The sequence below is a fragment of the Notechis scutatus genome, chromosome 14 (genome assembly GCF_049901735.1).
Source record: "Notechis scutatus isolate UNSWTSFEM ecotype Mainland chromosome 14, rNotScu1.2, whole genome shotgun sequence".
NCBI classification, from domain to species: Eukaryota; Metazoa; Chordata; class Lepidosauria; order Squamata; family Elapidae; genus Notechis; species Notechis scutatus.
In genome coordinates this window covers 7,014,270-7,035,001 of record NC_142022.1, presented here as the reverse complement: position 1 = coordinate 7,035,001, position 20,732 = coordinate 7,014,270, and the positions used below count along the sequence as shown (strand labels likewise).

Below are 20,732 nucleotides of genomic sequence, written 5' to 3'. Positions count from 1 at the left end.
CTGTGCAGGTACAGCCTGATGGGGCTTGTAGTCCCAAGATCATGAGCTTGGTTGTTTTCTTGCCAAAGTTTCAGGACCTTATCAGTACTGTTGGATAAGGATCAGCTACAGATAGTCCTCAACTTAACAACCATCCATTTAGTGACAGTTCAACCGTTTGAAGGTACGGCACTGAAAAAAGTGACTTACTGTTTTTTCACACTTAGGATCACTGATCAAATTTTGGACGCTTGGCATTTTGACTCATATTTATGACAGTTGCATTGTCCTGGGGGTCATCCAATTACTTTTGTGACCTCCTGACCAACATCAACAGGGAAACCAGATTCATTAACAACCATGTGACTAACTAACTTAATCACTGCAGTGACTGACTTAACCATGGTATAGCAAGCAAGGTGGCAAAACTCACTTTAACAACTTGCCTTGCATAGGCTCAGTTGTGGTCAGAAATGGAGGATTTTCTGTCAGAAAAAACAACGGGCAAGATGTTTGTTCCAGCCGAGCATGCACGTATATTTGGCTTTTTTTTTATTTTTCAGAATCCACTGGGCAAAAGGTAAATTGGTCCAAGCAGGGTTGCAGAGTTGTTGTTGTTGAGAAAATAGGAGGAAGAAAGAGCTTTATATACTGTTATGTTTGGCTCCTTGAGTTTTTTTTAAATTTATTTCTATCCTGCCTTTATTATTATTTTTAGAAATAACTCAAGGTGGCGAACATAACAGTATATAAAGCTCCTTCAGCCTCATCTTTTCCCTACAACAACCCTTTGAGGTAGGTTGGACTGAGAGAGTGAGTTGCTGGGCCAAAATCATTTTGTGTGTGTGTGTGTGAGGTCCCACTGGCCATCCTCAGGCTGGTGCTTTCGGCTTTGTGCCAGTGCAAGCAGTGCGAGCTTGATGATGGCAGATGAGATTCTGCCGAAACGTTGCTACAACTTTAAAAGCACAACTATAATGATGTGGGAAAATACCCGAACAAAGCTGAATACCATACATGTAAGTAACATTTTGAACACAGTGTATTGTCAGGGCATATCATTTACAGAAAAGCAAAGAAAGAACAAAAAGGAATATTAACATATATACTAATAACAATAGTAATAGTGTAACAGAATAGTTTTAACTAGGCTTCTCTTTATATTGGCTTAGTTGTAGTTCTGTTAAATATTGGCATATTTATAATTATAAACCCTCTTTATATTTAGTTCATACATAGCAATAAACTTTCTTCATCTAATTTCTATCTCTTATCTCTAACCACTCGCAAAATCTATTCCATGTTAAGTCATCGCTGGTCCCGAGTGCGAATCCTCCCGCTCTTTGCCAAAAAGAAACACACCCCAAAAACAACCACCACCACCCTTTGGAGCTTGGCAAAACAGCGTCCGGGACCGTGTTGCACGCGGGTCGCGTTTCCGGGAGGACCCAAGCGAGCGTTGCACAAGGGCGCCGGATATGAGCGGAAACCGGCGGCGTTTGTTTACACCCAAACCGGAAGCGGCCCGGAAGGGATTTCCTTCCCCCCCCTGCACGTGTCTTCTCTTGCTCGCTCGGCGGACCGAGGGGGAAAAAAAAACACCATGAAACTCCTGACCCACAACATGCTCACTTCGCACGTGCGGGGGCGTGCGGCCAGGAGGAGGGTTTCCCCTTCTCATAAAGGTAAGCGAGGATGGCAAAGCCCCCCTCTCTGCGCCCCCCGGCTGATTCTGCAGCCCATGCTTCCCAGCAGGCTGGACTGCATAGCCCATCTCTTTAGACCTGTTAAGGGATGCACTCCAACTCCCATCCCCCGGTCAAACTCCCCTGGTTTTGCATTTTCCAGCTGCGCTGGACTCCCGACACCCATCATCCCCAGCTTCCCCCTCCTGTAGGTTTCTTAGATTTAGCAGAGAGAAAAACCGAGCTGCCCTTCAAGATGGGTCTGGTAGTCCTAAATCTGACTGTTGGAGTCTCCCAGCTGAGCGAAGGAAACTGCATCATCCTGCCTGCGATCCCATCATCCGGTGCCTGAACAAATGTCTGACTTAACATCAATTATTGGCTTAATTTATGACCCCTCACATCCCGGACATAAATTGTTCCAACTCCTTCCCTCAAAACGACGCTATAGAGCCCTGCACACCAGAACAACTAGACACAAGGGGAGTTTTTCCCCCCAACGCCATCACTCTGCTAAACAAATAATTCCCTCAACACTGTCCAACTATTTACAAAGTCTGCACTACTATTAATCTTCTCATCACTCCTTATCTCCCATCCCCTCCCACTTGTGACTGTGTGAGTGTAACTTTGTCGCTTGTATCCTTACGATTTATATGGACTGACTCCTAGTATGATTTGATTGCTTATTGTACCCTATGACTATCATTAAGTGTTGTGCCTGATGATTCTTGACTCTTGATGAATGTCTTTTTTCTTTTATGTACACTGAGAGCATTTGCACCAAAGACAAATTCCTTGTGTGTCCAACCACACTTGGCCAATAAAGAATTCTATTCTATTCTATTCTATTCTATTCTATTCTATTCTATTCTATTCCTATTCTCTCTTCTCTTCTATTTCTCTTTTTTTTTATGATTCTTGACAAATATATTTATTTTTTTCTCTTATGTACACTGAGAGCATTTGCACCAAAGACAAATTCCTTGTGTGTCCAACCACACTTGGCCAATAAAGAATTCTATTCTATTCTATTCTATTCTATTCTATTCTATTCTATTCCTATTCTCTCTTCTCTTCTATTTCTCTTTTTTTTATGATTCTTGACGAATATATTTATTTTTCTCTTATGTACACTGAGAGCATTTGCACCAAAGACAAATTCCTTGTGTGTCCAACCACACTTGGCCAATAAAGAATTCTATTCTGTTCTATTCTATTCTATTCTATTCTATTCTATTCTATTCTATTCTATTCTATTCTATTCTATTCTATTCTATTCTATTCTAATCTCTTCTCTTCTAATCTCTTCTCTTCTATTTCTCTTTTTTTAATGATTCTTGACGAATATATTTATTTTTTCTCTTATGTACACTGAGAGCATTTGCACCAAAGACAAATTCCTTGTGTGTCCAACCACACTTGGCCAATAAAGAATTCTATTCTCAATTGTGATCATAAAGTCAAGGGGTGCCTGCATTATATGTACCCATTTCATGTATTCATAACTATGTATATACTTATACCTATTATCTTGTAAGCGATTGACAAATCAAAATAAATCAAAATAAAAAATAAAGTATTCCAGAGGTGGGGGAGTCATGGCGGAGCACACATCTCCTGGTGCCCACCAGCTGATAACATTCCTTGGTTGATGGGAACCCCCCCACCCCCCCCAAAAAAATACCTGACCAAACTGGACAGGCAGAAACAAATAGGAGACGAGGGTACCCAAGGTAGCCAACCCCAAAGTGTGAAGGTTTGCGGGTTATTCTGCTGCCTACGGAGGAGGAGAATAAACATTGCAGCCTGCTTATTGCAACATAATCCTTGTTTTAAGGGTTTCCTGAGATTGAACTTTTTCTTTTCTTTTTATAATTTTTTCTTATTTTTACAAACATATCATTGTGTGAACCGTGTGGCACCAGAGTGCCTTACATTTTAAAACAAATAGGACACTATTCTTCATATTTAATACAGTTGACAATCTTACAAAATTTAATATTAATACACATATTTTGTTAAATTATAATCTTTCACTCTTGGTTATTCACCATTTCAATGTCTTATTTTTGTGTCAATCTCCATATTCTAAATATCCCTCTTTTACCTGCGAATAAAATATTATTAATCATATTTGTAGTGTTTAACAAACTTACGTAATTCTAATAATAATTCACCCATTTTTATTAAGTTACAATCTTCCATTATTTATCCCTTTCTGATTTTTAATTATGCCACTATTGTATTTTTTAAAAATATCCCCTTTCTAATCACATTTTACAACTTATTTATTACAAACAATGTAATATTCATCATATTTACCTTTGACATTTGTATAATTCTAATAGTACAGTTGTTTTTATTAAGTTACAATCTTTCATTATCTTATTCAATATTTCAATGTTATTGTTGTCAGTGTTGTCAATCAAATTTTACATGTCATTTCTTTTCTTACAAATAGAATATTAACATTCATGTTAATTGATTAATCTCTTTTCTGCCCACAGGCTACAGAGGTGAAGGTGAACGATATTGATTTCAACCCAGAGTTCACAGCACGGATGGTGCCCAAAATTGAATGGGGAGCTCTGGTGGGAGCGGCCGAAAGTGTAAGTCCTGGGCAGTTATTGGGGTGCCGAAGGAGAAAGGCAGAGAAAACAGCAATCCAGTGCTTCCTTCTTCCTCTAGGAAGCTGGGGGTTCTACACCCCATGCCTTGCATTTTCAAACGTGGGCATCTTTTTATATTTCCTTCCTTGCCAGCTGCCCAGGCCATGTGTGTAGGGCAGTTGAGGGAATTGGTGGCAGACAATCTCAACCAGCGGTTGAAAATGACAGCTGACCTTCCTTCCTTTTCAGTTGGGCCACCGCTCAGACCTTCCCTCCGAGCTCATCCCCGACTATGAGAAAAATGAAGATTTTCTTCGGAAAGTGCATCATGTCTTGATGGAGGTTTGAAACCGTTTCATTCTCCCTTAATTCATGGAACACATCCAGCCATGTCAGGAGAATCCTGTTTGTCCCCAAACAGCAGCTTGTTCTTTCTCTTCCCTTCCCTCTATTGCTTTCTCCCTCTCATCTTCCTTCCTTCCTTGCCTCCCTTTCTCCCTCTCATCTTTCCTCCCCTCCCTCCCTCCCCTCTATTCCTCCCTCCCTCTCATCCCTCTCCCTCCCTCTTCTTCCTTCCCTCCCTTCCCTCTATTCCTCCCTTCCTCTCATCCTTCCTTCCCTCCCTCCCTTCCTTCCATTCCTTCCTCCCTTTCCTCCCTCCCCTCTATTCCTCCCTCCCTCTCATCCTTCCCTCCCTCCCTTCCTTTCCTTTTCTTGTCCTTCCTTCCTCTTTCCTTTCTCCTTTCCTTTTTTCTGCCCCCTCCCTCCCTCCCTCTTCCCTTTCCTTCCCTTCCCCTTTTTCCTGTCCCTTCCTTCCTTCCTTCCTTCCTTCCTTCCTTCCTTCCTTCCTTCCTTCCTTCCTTCCTTCCTTCCTTCCTTCCTTCCTTCCTTCCTTCCTTCCTTCCTTCCCTCCCTCCCTCCCTCCCTCCCTCTTTCCCCACTGATCCCATTTTTTCATGGTTTAGGTGGAGGTGATCGAAGGCGTTCTGAAATGTCCAGATACCGGGCGGGAATTTCCCATTACTAAGGGCATACCAAACATGTTGCTGAGTGAAGACGAGACGTGAGCTGTTCTGCTATCAAAAAGGCGCTAGAAGAAAGTCCAGAGGAATGGAGGAGAAGTATTAACTTCCCTGCAACGGTTTTTGCATTATTATTTTGTTTTGTGTTGTGTAAATAAATCTGAATGCGTAAATGCATACTTCACGGCTCCTACAATTGGTGTTGAGCAGATCTGTTTGGAAACTGAGTTAGACTTGCAGTCACAACCTTGAGATTGATGGCCGTATCAGATTAACAGGGACCCCGGAAGTCATCTATCCAATCCCCACCCAAGCAGGAGACCCCACACCATTTCTGACAGAAGGTAGTCCAGTCTCTTCTTGAAAGCTTCCAGGGATGAAGCTCCCACAACTTCTCTTCATTGGTTGATTGTTCTGTCAAGAAATTCCTCCTTATTTCCAGGTTGAATCTCTCCTTGTTCAGTTTCCATCCATTCTTCCTTGTCTGGCCTTCAGGTGCTTTGGAGAATAGCTTGACCCCCTTCCTCCTCTCTGGGGCAGCCCCCTAATCCCTCAAATATCAACGGAGGTCATAAATAAACAATACACGAAATTTTCTAGCTGGATCTCCTTCCCTGGCTGGCCGCGAGTACGAATTCATCGAGAAAAGCTGTTTGTCAATCAGAGGCAGAAACTTAATTGTTGCCAGAGGCTGCATTGGCCTTTTTAATTCTTTCAGTAATAGAGCTCTCTATGAATGTATAACCGCCTATACACAAATCAGAGTATTTATAATATGTACACACACATAATTTAATTTAAAAAAAAAAAATCCAGCGTGTTTTTTTCCTTTTTTTCCCCCTTCCTTCTCCCTTTCCCCAAGGAGAATATCACACCTGCCTCATTGGGGAAGGGACAGGTGTGCCAAGATCTTTTTCTTTTTCCTTTTTTAAAATTTTTATTTTTCCTGCAACAAATATACAATAAAATATATTGCTATGTACACGGCTCTCCCGGTCAAGCCACAGGGGGGGGGGGGGTTCTCCCTTCCGAATTTTAGCAGGAAGGAAGGGAGGGAATTGAGAAGGGAAAATAAGGTGGGTTTTTTTGTTTTTTTAATTATTGCTTTGGGCAGAGGTTGTTGGGTTGGGCTTGAGGGGGGGGGGAAATAGGGGGCAGTCACCTGTTTGGGCCAGGGGGAGACAGGGCGTCACACCTGAAAAAGAAAAGCAAAAATTGCCTTTTGAACTATTGCTATGTGGGAATTCGGCGAAGGATGCAAGAACGAAAGGACCGGCCTTTATTTATTATTATTATTCTGTCTCGGAGGGAGAGGGGCTTACTTCTTCACCACAGCCCACCATTTTCCTGGGTTTGAAGGCAGGTTGCATGCGAATGAGGCAGATTCCCCCTCCTCGGAGACCCCAACTCTTTCCGCATCCCGTTTATTATTATTATTATTCAAAATTATTGCTTCAAAGGGATGATCTGGGGGGAAGGAGAGAAGGAGGGAGATGGCAGGAATGGGGCAGGGAAAGGCGGAGGAGTATCCCTCCCCTGAGGTTGCACGCCAAGGCAAAATGAGGGGGGGGGTTGTCCCAGGCCTTCCCTTCTTCCCCTCCCCATGGTCTAAACCCCGAGTTCCTGGAGCCATAACTTCCCACAATGTCTTAAGGTGCTTTGGATCGGGGCAGAGCCCAAGCATAGGAACAAAGAGACACTGGAGGGGAAAAAACCTAGGCAGCAGGAAAGGACCCCCCCCACCCAAAACAAACCCACAGGGACGTTCGGCTCGGGTTCCCCGACCCAAACGAGGTTCATTCTCATCTGGGGTGGGACAGCTCCGATTCCCTCCCCCCCAATCCTGTAAGCTAAAGAGCCCCGTCGTCTTTTCACAACACTTAAGCTCAACCTTGCTAGCGCTACAGGACCTAACCTCCTCTTCTCTCCGCCTTGGCAGCTAGAAGGCTGGACTACAACTCCCAGAGTTCCTCAGCCTGCATGGATTCTGGGAGTTGTGGTCCACCCAGCTGAAAGTGTGCTTGCTGGGGGATTTTGGGAGTTTGACGTCCACCTAGTTTAAAGCTTGCTGGCTGGGGGATTCTGGGAGTTGACGTCCACCTAGTTTAAACCATGTTGCCTGAGGAATTCCGGGAGTCAAAATCTCTACCCTTCTCTTAAAAGCAAGCTGACTGGGGGATTCTGGGAACTGAAGTCCAACCCTCCTCCCCTTCCTGCTGCCAAAGAGGAGAAACCTTGTTTTAATCCCCTTCCCTGCACCCCACCCCAACTCCCCCACCAATAAATGAAAATTAAAAGTATGGCTTCCCAAACGTTTTGTCCCTGTCTCCACCAACCGGCCCCCCCAGGTGTCAAATCAAATCCGGGGAGGATTGCCGTGGCGCCTGCGTTGCAGTGATGGCGTTTCTCCGCGGTGCGTGAAGCTTGGGAGGCGTGGAGGCGACCGCGAGGTTTGCATATGGTGAAATGCATCTTAGCAGCGCGATAGCCGCGGGCGGGAATTCAGAGGGTGGAAGAATCCGCATCCAGGCCTCTGCGGCTGCTGGTCTCGGTTGCGCGCTTCGCACCCCACCCCCATCCTGGATGCCTCGGCTCCCCCACCCTCCTGAATTCTGACCCCTCCCAATTCTCAGCCTCTCCTGCCTTCAGTCCATCATGGCTTCCAACATCTCCAGGAAGAGCTTGTGCATCGGGGTTTTGCCTTCCAGTTTCAGGCTGTAGAAATGGTGCAGGACCCGGGTGGCGGTTTGGCGCAGGAGCGGGAGGGTCAGCAAAAGGCGGCCGGCGCGGCGCGGCTCCTCGGGGCGCCGTGAGGCTTCGTACTCCAGCAATGCCTCGTGGAGGACGTCCCGGAGGTGTTGTACGGCCGCCATGTCCTCGATATGAACGGAGTCTGGAAGCAGAAGGGAAGGCAAAGGGATTACAGGAATTGATTGGAACTAGAACTCACCGTCTCCTGGTGATTGGCCCAAGTTAACCCAGTGGGCTTTCATGCCAAAGGTGAAACTAGAACTCACCATCTCCTGGTGATTGGCCCAAGCTACCCCAGTGGGCTTACATGCCTAAATGGAACTAGAATTCACCATCTCCTAGTGATTGGCCCAAATTAACCCAGTGAGCTTTCATGCCTAAGGTGAAACTAGAACTCACCGTCTCCTGGTGATTGGCCCAAGTTAACCCAGTGGGCTTTCATGCCAAAGGTGAAACTAGAACTCACCGTCTCCTGGTGATTGGCCCAAATTAACCCAGTGGGCTTACATGCCTAAGTGGAACTAGAATTCACCATCTCCTAGTGATTGGCCCAAGTTAACCCAGTGAGCTTTCATGCCAAAGGTGAAACTAGAACTCACCGTCTCCTGGTGATTGGCCCAAGTTAATCCAGTGAGCTTTCATGCCTAAGGTGAAACTAGAACTCACCGTCTCCTAGTGATTGGCCCAAGTTAACCCAGTGAGCTTTCATGCCAAAGGTGAAACTAGAACTCACCGTCTCCTAGTGATTGGCCCAAGTTAACCCAGTGAGCTTTCATGCCTAAGGTGAAACTAGAACTCACCGTCTCCTGGTGATTGGCCCAAGTTAACCCAGTGAGCTTTCATGCCTAAGGTGAAACTAGAACTCACCGTCTCCCTAGTGATTGGCCCAAGTTAACCCAGTGAGCTTTCATGCCTAAGGTGAAACTAGAACTCACCATCTCCTAGTGATTGGCCCAAGTTAACCCAGTGAGCTTTCATGCCTAAGGTGAAACTAGAACTCACCATCTCCTAGTGATTGGCCCAAGTTAACCCAGTGAGCTTTCATGCCTAAGGTGAAACTAGAACTCACCGTCTCCTGGTGATTGGCCCAAGTTAACCCAGTGGGCTTTCATGCCTAAGGTGAAACTAGAACTCACCGTCTCCTGGTGATTGGCCCAAATTAACCCAGTGGGCTTTCATGCCTAAGGTGAAACTAGAACTCACCATCTCCTGGTGATTGGCCCAAATTAACCCAGTGGGCTTTCATCTGTAAGGTGAAACTAGAACTCACTGTCTCCTGGTTTCTAGCTAGGCAAGCCCAAACCTCTGAGCTCACCTGAGTTGGCAAGGGCCAACGCCTTCAGCAGCACGTATTCCTCGCGCTCCAAACGTAGCGCCCGGTATTTCCGCACCAGCTGGAGGACCACGCTGCTCAGCTCCAGCAGTCCCGCCATCCGAGCCGCCTCTTCGTCGAGCGCGAAGTCTTCCGCAAACACAATCTCATCTTCACAAGGCAGCGAGCGCCAGGCGACGCCAAGGAGTAAAACTTCCAGCCAGACGCTCTGCAGGACGGACATCTGATCGGCCAAGGACAACGCTGGGAACCCTGAGCCGGAAGAAGCAAGCCAGGAATATTTGTGTGTGTGTGTGTGTGTGTGTGAGACTTACAGGGAATCTTCGACGTACGACCACAATTGAGGCCAGCACTTCTAAGCACAACAGTTGCTAAGTGAGTTTTTGCCACAGTTGTTAAATGAACCGCTGCAGTTTGTCAAGGGAGTAACACGGGTGTTAAAACGAATCTAGTTTCTGCATTGGCTCTGGTTGTCAGAAGGCTGCAAAAGAGGAATCACGTGACCCTGGGACATTGCAACCGTCATAAATATGAGTCAGTTGGCAAGCGTCTGAATTTTGATCCTGTGACCTTGGCTGCATAAGCGTGAAAAGTGGTCATAAGTCATTTTTCCCACACACTGTCATTGTAACTTGGAACGGTCACTAATGGAATGATTGCAAGTCAAGGATTACCTGTGTGGAAAGTGCCAATTTACAGGCAATCATTTTAGGATATTTCTAAAGAATATCTCTCTTTTTTAATTTTAACTTCTAATTTAAAATGGCAAAGGATTAAAACAGGGTTGTGTGTGCAAGAAAGCAAAAAAAATAAATATTTTTTTAATGGAAGGCTCTTTTAACAGGTCAGGATTTGCAGGAAATGGAATAATTAGGTAATATTAGGGCATTAGGAAATATTCCAGCCCTCATTTCCTGGATTTTCACTGATTTTCACTACTTTAATGGCCCTTTTGAAAGATCTGGGCACAGCTAGTCTTCAATTTATGATGGCAATTAAGACCAGAATTTCCATGGCTATGTAAAGCGGTTATAAAGCCATCCTATTTTATCACCTTTTTTTTTTTTTTTGGCTCCGATCCTTAAGTGAATCCCTGAAGTTATTAAGTGAATCAGGTGATCATTATGTGAATCTGGTTTCCCTCCCACTGTCAGAAGCTGGCTAAGAAGGTCGCAAACAGGACGCTGAAGCCACCGTAACTCCATGACAGCCGCCAAGCGCTCAAATTTTGCTCCCTTGACCGTGTGCAATGGTCATAAGTGCGGGGACTGGTCGTAGGTCTCCTTTTACACTGCGCTTCGCGTGGTAGCTAAGCGAGACATGTCATAAGCCTGGGACGGCTGGTCTAGGAAAAGAGATTACCATCGAGAAATTTCATGGGTTACCTGGTATATTTTTGGCCCAGCCAATGATGACCACAATTTCCCGGTCGGCCAGATCACACAAAGTGCTTGCGGCTTTCGCCGGACCCTCGGGAAGCGCCGGATCAGGCATGGCGTAGAGTTTCTCTGGTTCGGCGACCAACAAGTGTGACACCATTGTGTTCATCGGCGCTGCTCATCGGAAGGAAGAGAAAGACGATTGGGGTTTTTTTCCCAGAAGAAAGAGAGAAACAAAAAGAATGAATAATGAAAGGAGGAGAAAGGGGAAAAAAAATCAAGGAAGGGAGAATAAAGCTCCAAGTCCCCTCTTTGGATTTGTGTGTGTGTGTGTGTGTGTTGATAGTAATGTTGATGATTAAAAGTGAACTTATTTTGTGATTTTTTTATGCGCTTTGGTTTTCTCTCTCTCTTTTTCTTTCTTTCAACCTTCCCTCCCTTTTTCCTTTCTTCTTTCTTTCTTCCTTCCCTCTTTTCTTTTTCTTTTCCTCTTCCGTCCTTCCCTCCATCCTTTTTCCTTTTTCCTTTCTTTTCTTTCCTTTCTTTTGTTCTTTCCTTTCTTTCTTTCCCTCTTCCTTCCTTACCTTTTCTTTTTTTCTTTTCTTCCTACCCTTTTTTCCTTCCTTCCCTTTTTTTTCCTTTCCTTCCTTCCTTCCTCTTTCCTTCTTTCTTCCTTTTAAAAGAAAGAGAAGCAAGGGACTGTCCAAGGCAAAGAAATCTTGTCCGGGATCACCCTGGATCACCGCAGATCCTGGGACGGTTTAGCAGGTATGCCAGCCAATCCTGCTTAAACAAACAATGGTTTGTTGGTTTGCAGCCGGCCAGAACAGCCAAATTCCAAATCTGGCCAGCACTTATATATATATCAGGAGGCGGCAAATACATTTCTCCTTGCAGCGTCTCGCTGAGTAGAATCCCAAAACTGAGGTTTCTGCACCCCACAAATTATGGGGGTGATTCAGCAATCCGGGGAGCTCACCTGACTTCTTGGCGGTAGCTGTGGCAATCTGTGGGGTCACAAACGTGCTGGGATAGGGGGCACCTTCCATCTCTGGCCGGCGCTTATATTTCTGGCGACCCCCACGAACCCGATCAAGGCGAACCCCTGAAAATTGGCAGCAGGAAGAAGAAAAATTATGACTCAGAAGAAAATAGGTAGTTTCATCCATTGCTAAAGGCCAACGTCCCCTCGTGCGTTTCTCAAACCACCCAAATTTAGCCTCAAATCTTTTACCATTCTTCCCCCTCCACCCCTCAAACCCTTCCTTCCAAGGTAACACCTTGGATTTAACGGTGGCATTGAGTGGGGGGGGGGGAAGCAACTCTTGTTATGCTCAGAGGCACTGTCTTCAGAATTCAGCACTCAGCTGGGGCAAAGCACGTGTGTGTGTGTGTGTGTGTGTGTGTGTGTGTGTGGTTTGAAAACTCCGGAGCCTGGGAAAATTTGCCAGCCAAGACTTCCCCTTCTTCAACAAAACGAGACTACTAACGGGTGGGGCTGCATTACAACTCCCATCGTCCCCACCCATGGCACTGTGGAGGATGGGGGTGGTTCTTCATCAGCTGCTTGTGAAAACCGTGGTTGGAAAGGTTGTGGGGAAGAAAGAGAAGGCAAGGGGAGGAGGGGGAAAGGGAAGGAGGGAGAGGAAATGGAGGGAGGAAGGAGAGAAGAAAAGGAAAGGAGGAAAGGAGGAAAGGAAAGGAAAGAGAAAGGAAGGAAAGGAAGGAAAGAAAGGAAGGAGGGGAGGGAGGGAGGAAAAGAAGGAAAGGAAGGAAAGGAAAGGAAAGGAAAGGGAGGGAAGAAGGAAAGAAGAAGACAAGGGAGAGAAGAGAGAAGGAAAGGAAAGGAGAAAAGAAAGGAAAGAAAGAAAGAAAGGAAAGGGAGGGAGAGGAGGAAAGGAGGGAGGAGAAGGAAGGAAAGGAAGACAGACAAGGAAGGGAGGGAGGGAGAAGGAAGGAAAGGAAAGGAAAGGGAAGGAGAAAGGAAAAAGGAAAGGAAAGGAAAGGAAAGGAAAGGAGGAAAAGGAAAGAGGAAGAAGGAAAGGAAGGAAGGGAGGGAGGGAGGAGAAGGAGGAAAGAGAAGGAGGAGGAAAGGGGGAGGGAGGAAAGAGGAAGAAGGAAGGAAAGGAAGGAAGACAAGGGAGGGAGGGAGAGAAGGAAAGGAAAGGAGGAAGGAGGGATCTGTTTTCTTTTTTTCTTTTATGTAGCTATTTACTCTAGTGTTCAAATATTTTTAACTTTAAAAGTTAAAAATATTAACTTTTTTAAAAAGGCTTCAAGCAGAACTGAAGTCTAATTCAAAGGAAAAATTGAGGAAAATTGATCACTGGAAACCAGTTTATAGAGAGTTTTATGCTATTTGATAAGAATGGCACAGCATCGTTAATTGCTTGGGATTGCCTCTTTATTTTACCACATTGTTACGCCTTTGGTCCTTGAACAAAAATTAATTAAAAAAACAAACAATGAAGATGCGTAAAAATACGATCATCAAATTGAAAGCAACAAAATCAAGTTAAGCAATGCAGCTGAAGCCAGAGACCACAGAACGACAACCCAAGGAATTAAAAACAAAATAAAATTAAAGTTATCCCAACTCTTTGCTCAAAAGTTGGGGGCAGGGGGGAATTCTGCAGCGTTCCCAACAAAGGAGATCGTGGCATTCCCATCTTTGGGATTTAAGCCCCTTTCCCCTCCAAAGTACCTTCCTTCAGCATGCCCACACGCAGGCACTTGGTGAAACGGCACGCCTGGCAGGCTTTCCGCCGACGTTTGGTGATTTCACACTCATTGGTGGCCGGACAGCTGTACTCAATGCTCCCTGCAGGACAGAGCAAAGCCAGGCATATTAATCCATAGACCATAGACAGTCCTCGATTTACAAAGGTTCATTTAGTGACCTTCGAAGTTGCAACAGCACTGAAAAAAAGCGACTTAGGACTTAGCTTTTTAAAATTGACTCTTTCAAAGGTGTGTAAATGTGGTTTACCCCTATGTGTCCGTTGATGGCTAGTTATTTTTTTAAAAAAATTATTTATTTAGTACAGGTAGTCCTTGACGTACAACAGTTTATTTAGTGACCGTTCGAAGTTACAACGGCGTTGAAAAAAGCGACTTAGGACTTTTTTATATATATATTGATTCTTTTGGAGGATGTGTAAATGTGGTTTACCTCTATGTGTCTGTCGATGGCTAGTTGTTTTTTAAATTAGTTATTTAGTATAGGTAGTCCTTGACATAGAAGTTTGTTTAGTGACCATTCAAAGCTACAACGACATTGAAAAAAGTGACTTAAGACTTAGCTTTTTAAAAATTAATTCTTTTGAAAGGTGTGTAAATGTGGTTTACCTCTATATGCCCGTTGATGGCTAGTGGCTAGTTTTTTTAAAAAAAATATTTATTTAGTTGGGTCATGAAACATCTACTTTATCCTCGCTGTACAACAGTTTGTTTAGTGACCATTCAAAGTTACAACGGCACTGAAAAAAGGGACTTGTGTCCGTTTTTCACATTTATGACCGTTGCAGCATTCCCGGGGTCACATGATTGAAATTCAGATGCTTGGTAACTGACTCGTATTTATGATGGTTGCAGAGTCCCGGGGTCAAGTGATCCCTTCTTGCGACCTTCTGACAAGCAATGGGGAAGCCAGATTCACTTAACAACCATGTTACTAACCTCACTGCGGTGATTCACTTAACAACTGGGCCAAGTATGGTTGCAAAATGGGACAAAACTCACTTCAATGACTCACTTAGCAACAGAAATTTGAGGTTCGAAAAAGGTTGGGGGCCACTGGTTTACTCAATCTGTCCTACAGGCTCAAAAGCAACATAAATTTAATTACTGAATAGGCTGACAACTGGATAAAGGCGCTGTAACTTGCCTGTGGGCATCTTAACTCTTTCACAACGGGGCAAATAAAAGTTTTTCAGATAGCTTTTATTGTTCCTATTTTATAATCCCCTCTAGCCCTATGGAACAACACCCACTCAAAAAAATCTGGTTTCTTCCAGGCTGACAAGTTTTAAAAGGAAGACTTTTCTTTGGATCAATCACTTTTTAACTCCTGGAATTTCCCCTCCCGGTTTGTGACGCAACCAAATTTAGCATTGGAGAATTTTTGAAACATTCCCAGTTATTTGTCATCGTTGGGCAGAGAGAGGTAGTAAAGTTAGCAAAGAACGTGGGTTTAAAGCCAGGCTGTGCAAACCTAAAGTTATTTAATGCCTTCGTACTCAGAGATCATGTTTCAATAATAGGAACAGATTTGCATTCGATTTCCTCTTCGGGTTTCCAAGAATCAAGGGAATTTTAAGAGGTTTCCAGGTTTGGTTTGGCTTTCTAAATGTGAAGATGAAAATTCAAGGGACGCCCTAAAGGAGACAGCCCTCCCTGTTCCTTGTTTCCCATTTATTTCTGATGTTTGTATCTGCAGAAATTAAGGACTTCGTTGGAGGTATGTGAGTAACGTTTAGTAATACCATTTGAAATACATAGAGAGTCCTCAGCTTACAATGGTCTGTTTACAACTGTTGTAAGCCAAGGACTACGGCAGGAAGAGGCTCCCTTACACATTAAATAACAGCTTTTTTCATAGGGCTAGAGTGAGACCTTAAGAGGTCTTCTAATCCAACCCCTTCCCTAAGCAGAAGGCCCGATTCCATCCCAGACAAATGGTTGTCTTGAGGTGCTTCATCCCTGGAGGTTTTTTAAGGAGAGATGGGACACCTACTTCTCTGAAATGATACAGGGCAGGGGGGTGGACTAGAAGGCCTCCGAGGTCCCTTCTACCTCTATTCTGATTGATTCATCTCCTTTGAATGACCCCATAATCCCTTACGGGGTGGAGTCTGGGCAACTGAATGGAGCGGAGTGTTTGAATGGCCGGATGCCCTTCCCTGTCACCAGTGCCGGGTTTTGTTCAGCAGACAATATTCTCCTCAGGCCCAGAGAGAGAAATATCTGCCTCTACCTAGGATCGAATGCACAGCCTCCACTGCACCGCTCTCTATTCTAGACTAGAGGACCTCCAAGGCCCCTTCCGGGGCCATTCCTGATCGATTGATCGGTTGCTCATCTTCCCTTTCCGAGGAGAATTTCTGGCGGGTGAAAGGAAGGAAGGAAGGAGGCAGGGCCTTTAAGCCTAGAGCCAAGAAAAGGGAAGGACTGACCTTGGATCGTTCGCTTGAAGAATGCTTTGCAGGCTTCGCAGGAAGCCACCCCGTAGTGGTAGCCCGAGGCGATGTCCCCACAGACCAAGCACAGCCGCTTGGGCATCGTGTTCAGCATGTATTTCCCCCGGCCGGGAGCTTCATCGGGGTCGTCGTCGTGACGTCGGCGGGAAGCTCCCGTGCCGGCCGGTAAGGTGCTGGCAGTCTCGAGTTCAGCGGGAGCCCCGCTGGTGCTGGTGTCTGAAGACCCACTGGGGCTGTGTTGGACCAAGCTGTCGGGCGAAGCCGGCTCGGTTTTGATGAAGAATTCCGTCCGGCGTTCCCGGGAGGACATGGCTGGAGAGAGCGCTCTATAAGAAGGGATGATAAGACCAGGTACAGTCAGAAGGGGGGAGTAAAGGGGCTATTTGCACCACCTGTTTAGCCGGTCAGGGTTGAGATGAGGGTCCTTGGTGGGGTGGAGGAGGTGGAAGAGGAGGAAGAAGACTGTGGGGTCCTTGGTGGTCTCTGAGTTTGGTGGTTTTTCTTGCAGACATTTCATGACCTAACTATGTAACATCATCAGTGCTAGAAGGGAAAGGGGTTTGCAGAGGAGGAGGAGGAAGAGGAATATTTGTGGCTCAGGGCTGAGATGAGGGGTCCTTTGTGTTCTTGGAGGAGGAGGAGGAAGAGGTGGAGAAGGAAGAGGAGGAGGAGAAAGAAGAGGAGGAAGAAGAGGAGAAGGAAGAGGAGGAGGAGAAAGAGAAGGAGAAAGGAGAGGAGAAGGAAGAGGAGGAGAAAGAAGAGAAGAAGAGGAGGAGGAAGAGGAGGAGGAGGAGGAGCAGAGGAGAAAGGAGAGGAGAAGGAAGAGGACTGTGGGGTCCTTGGTGTTCTCTGAGCTTGGTGGTTTTCTTGTAGACATTTCATGACCCAGCTAAATTACATCATCAGTGCTAGAAGGGAGTGGAGATTGCAGGGGAGGAGGAGGAGGAGGAGGAAGACTGTAGAGTCTTTCATGATCTGAGCTTGGTTGTTTCCTTACAAACGTTTCATTACCAAGCTAGGTAACATTATCAGTGCTATTAAGGAGTGGGGTTTGCTTTACCCAGGTTAAAGGCCAAGTTGCACTCACAAGACCAACCAAGTTTGGTTCTGCTCATTCATTTTTTGTCTTGGGGGATGCCAGCTGGATTGAGTACCTCACCTCAGACCCTTCTCTTGTGCGAACCCCAAAACCCCAGTTTAGTAACGCCACCAGCCAACTTATTAACATCACCCCCCCAAACTTGTCTTGTGTGAATGCAGGAACCCTCAAACCCTTTGCAGTTTTACGACCGCAACTGAGCCCACATTTTTTTTCTTTTCGTTGGTGAGACCGCTAAGGGCATTTCCCCCCCCCCTTGCTACAGTCGTTAAGTGAACCACTGCAGTTGTTGAGTTAGCCACCCGTTGTTAAGTGGATCCGGCAGAATCTGTCAGAAGGTTGTAAAAAGGGATCCCGTTAACCTCGGGAAACGGCAAACCGTCATAAATATGAGTCAGTTGCCAAGCGTCCGAATTTTGATCACATGACCATAAAGGGGGGGGTAGGAGAAGACGGTCGTAAGCCTGAGAAATGGCCATAAGTTCCCCTTTTACCTGTGCCATTGTAACCTCAAACGGATGCTGAACGGAGGGTTATAAAGTTGTATAACGTAACCTGTTATTAATCTTAATTCCCCAGTTGGAAACATACATCTATACCGCCAGATGAACTGATTATCCAAAAAATAATGTCTTGTGCTGAGATGGATAAATTAACTCTGATGTTACAAGAAAAGGAGGAGTCTGAATATTATAGGATTTGGGAAAAATGGTATGACTGGATTGAGCTAAGATTAGATAGATAGATAGATAGATAGATAGATAGATACTAGTATAACTGATAGATATGATAAGAGAACAGGAGACAGAGAGTTAAGATAGATATGCAATATATAGGTATATATAGAAATAGATGATAGATACATAGATAGATAGAGAGAGAGAGACAGAGACAGAGAGATAAGAGATATTAGAAAAATAGATAAATGATATAGAACAGAAGAAGAGATGAAGACTAATAAATAAAATAGAGATAGAGATGATGATGCCACAAACTGTTAACGTGAAAAAATTAATGATATGCAACATATAGGTGAAATGCTTACATTCGCATAAATTGCATATATTTAAATAACGTCATAATAAGATTAAAACTGTTAAAGTTTATATTTACACTTTTTTTTGTTTTTAAAGTCAAAAAGATTAATAAAGTTTAAAAAAAAATCTTAATTCCCCAAATTGTGTACCTCATTGATTGGGAAGGGGGGGCATATTTCGAGGTTCAAATTCAAGTTCCAAAGGTAAAAATGGAGGGGGAGGTGAAGTCCTGCAAAACCAGGTTGACGGGCACAGCAACCTTGCCCCCCAAAAAAACCAACCCACTCCCCCCAAATCCTTCTGATAATTAAACCAACCGAGAAGCCGTCCTTCAAAAATTAGCCCGTGACTTTAATTTTTCCAGGTTTTCCAGACGCAACACAGCCTCTGCAGTTTGGGAGGGGGGGAGAGGAAGAGGAAGGGGGTTGGAAGCAAAGAAGATGCGGGGGGTTGGGGGAGTGATCTGGAACGAGCCCCCTCCATTCCCCCATCTTTCCAGCTGACTTCTGTGCCCCTCCGTTCAAGCTAATCGGACCCTGAATCTGGAGATCCCGGCACCCAGCCAGGAGAATGAAACGGTTTCAAGGTCACTCCAGGGAGATCCTATCAGGCATGGCGTGGAGAGGGAGGGGGGAGGCAGGAATGGAAGCCGGCTAGGTCATCTCGGGTGCCCCCTCCTCTTCTAGCATTCCTCCCAACTTCCAAGGATGCAGCCCCCCCCCTCCTGAAGATTTAGGGATTCGATCTATCCCAGGCTATGGTGAAAATCTGCCTTCTTTCTTTTTTTTTTCTTTCTTTCTTTCTTCTTTCTTTCCTCCCTCCTTCCCTCTCCCCTCCTCCCTCTTTCTTTCTTTCTTTCTTCTCTCTCTTTCCTCCCTCCCTTTCTTTATTCCTTCTCTCTCTTTCCTCCCTTCTTCCCTCTTCCCTCCCTTCCTTTCTTTTCTTTTTTTCTTCTTTCCTTCTTTCTTTCTCTTTCCTTCCTCCCCTTTTCTTTTTTTTTTCTCTCTTTCCTCCCTCCTTCCCTCTCCCCTCCTCCCTCTTTCTTTTTTTCTTTCCTCTCTCTCTTTCCTCCCTCCCTTTCTTTATTCCTTCTCTTTCCTCCCTTCTTCCCTCTTCCCTCCCTCTTTCTTTCTTTCTTTCCTTTCTTCTTTCCTCCTTTTTTTCTTTCTTTCTTTCTTTCTTCTCTCTTTCCTTCCTCCCTTTTCTTTCTTTTCTTTCTTTCTTTCTTTCTTTCTTTCTTTCTTTCTTTCTTTCTTTCTTTCTTTCTTTCTTTCTTCTTTCTTTCTTCTTTTCCTCCCTCCCTTTTCTCTCTCTCTCTTTCCTCCCTCCATCTCTCTTTCTTTCTTCTCTGTCTCTCTCTCTTCCCTCCCTTTCCTTTCCTTTCCTTTCCTTTCCTTTCCTTTCCTTTCCTTTCCTTTCCTTCCCTTCCTTTCCTTCCCTTCCCTTCCTTCCTTCCCTTCCCTTCGGTAGCTATGAAGCCATGGTCTAGAAACAGACCATAATCAGTTGCAAAAGCATAACTTTGGTTTGGCCCCAGCTGGCCCTTTCCAGACAAGTCAGCCAACCTGCTTCAGTGTGTGTGTGTGTGTGTCTGTGTGTGTGTGTGTGCATGCGTGCACGCTAGAAATGGGGGTGTCGCAGAAAGTTGGCCTCAAAAACAGAGATTGGGGAATCCCTTTCCAGATTTAACTAGAGATTTTTCCGAGCACGTTCCCTCATAATATTCTCGTTAAAAAACTGGGGAGGAAACGCTACCAGCCATTTTGTTTGTGTGGGAAGAGGCAGCTCTGCGGCACTGAGGATGGGTTACGGAACACCGGATCTGTTCACACAACCTATAAAACTGATTTCAACGATATTTTATATATATATATATATATATTGCCAATTTTGCCTTTACGCAGCCGGAGGGACCTTTGTCCTCTTCCAATCTCTTTTTCCCTACGCAACGGAGGGCCAAAGTAGAATTGACGCAAGAGGAGGGGGGGTGTTTTGTGTGTGCGTGTGTGTGCGTGTGTCTGAAATTCGGTGCTTAGTCAACTTTCTTCCATCCTTGAAGGGGTCCCGAAAGGTTTGCCAAATCTTTCTCCAACTTTGCACTTAGGAGGGAAAGTGGCATTATATAACACCCCTCCACCCCTCTGCATGCAGTCTCCAATCCATGACTCAGGGAAGCTGCAAGGCCTATGTTACACACACACACACACACACAAACCCACATTCACACAAGGAGTTCCTCTGGGGCTCCGCACCATCTCTCAGCAGCTATAGGACATGTGATCTGTTTGCAGGAATCATTTCTCCTTTAAAGTCACCCTTGGTGACCTTTGACCTCCCCGGGAGTTGATTCCTGTGGGTTCCTCCCCCCCAACACACACACACACACACACACACACACACACACACAGAAGCGGGAGAAGGGAGCATGTCGAAATTAAATTGCACTGAATTGCAAAAAACTGCTCTGCACCCTGTCTGCATTCACACGTGTCTTGGCACCAACTGGATGCCAGGGTCAGGTGGGGGGGGTAGGAGAGGGGGGCTAAAGGGTCACATCCAGCTGTCAAAAGCAGCCAGCGCTGGACTCTCTCCAGGTGAGGGAATCCAGGTACCCAGGCACGCTGTGGTGAAGTGGGG

General features: G+C 45.2%; 2 protein-coding genes across 2 annotated transcripts in view; one reads left to right on the top strand and one right to left on the bottom strand.

The window, feature by feature from the left end:
* Nucleotides 1-1,502: 1,502 nt before the first annotated feature.
* On the top strand, nucleotides 1,503-5,477 carry TRMT112 (tRNA methyltransferase activator subunit 11-2). The gene is given in 5 exon segments (XM_087943447.1): nucleotides 1,503-1,624; nucleotides 1,626-1,664; nucleotides 4,175-4,276; nucleotides 4,526-4,618; nucleotides 5,242-5,477. Coding segments are annotated over 5 exon segments (378 nt in total). The 5' UTR covers nucleotides 1,503-1,582; the 3' UTR covers nucleotides 5,344-5,477.
* A 501-nt stretch (nucleotides 5,478-5,978) lies between these two features.
* ESRRA (estrogen related receptor alpha) overlaps nucleotides 5,979-20,732 on the bottom strand; it is a 16,317-nt gene continuing 1,563 nt past the window's right edge. The window contains exons 2-7 of the mRNA XM_087943445.1: nucleotides 15,936-16,285; nucleotides 13,466-13,582; nucleotides 11,741-11,866; nucleotides 10,768-10,935; nucleotides 9,365-9,634; nucleotides 5,979-8,191 (exon numbers count right to left, since the gene is read on the bottom strand). Coding sequence (XP_087799571.1) covers nucleotides 7,944-8,191; nucleotides 9,365-9,634; nucleotides 10,768-10,935; nucleotides 11,741-11,866; nucleotides 13,466-13,582; nucleotides 15,936-16,269 — 1,263 coding nt within the window. The 5' untranslated portion in view covers nucleotides 16,270-16,285 and the 3' untranslated portion in view covers nucleotides 5,979-7,943. The remainder of the gene's footprint in view (nucleotides 8,192-9,364; nucleotides 9,635-10,767; nucleotides 10,936-11,740; nucleotides 11,867-13,465; nucleotides 13,583-15,935; nucleotides 16,286-20,732) is intronic.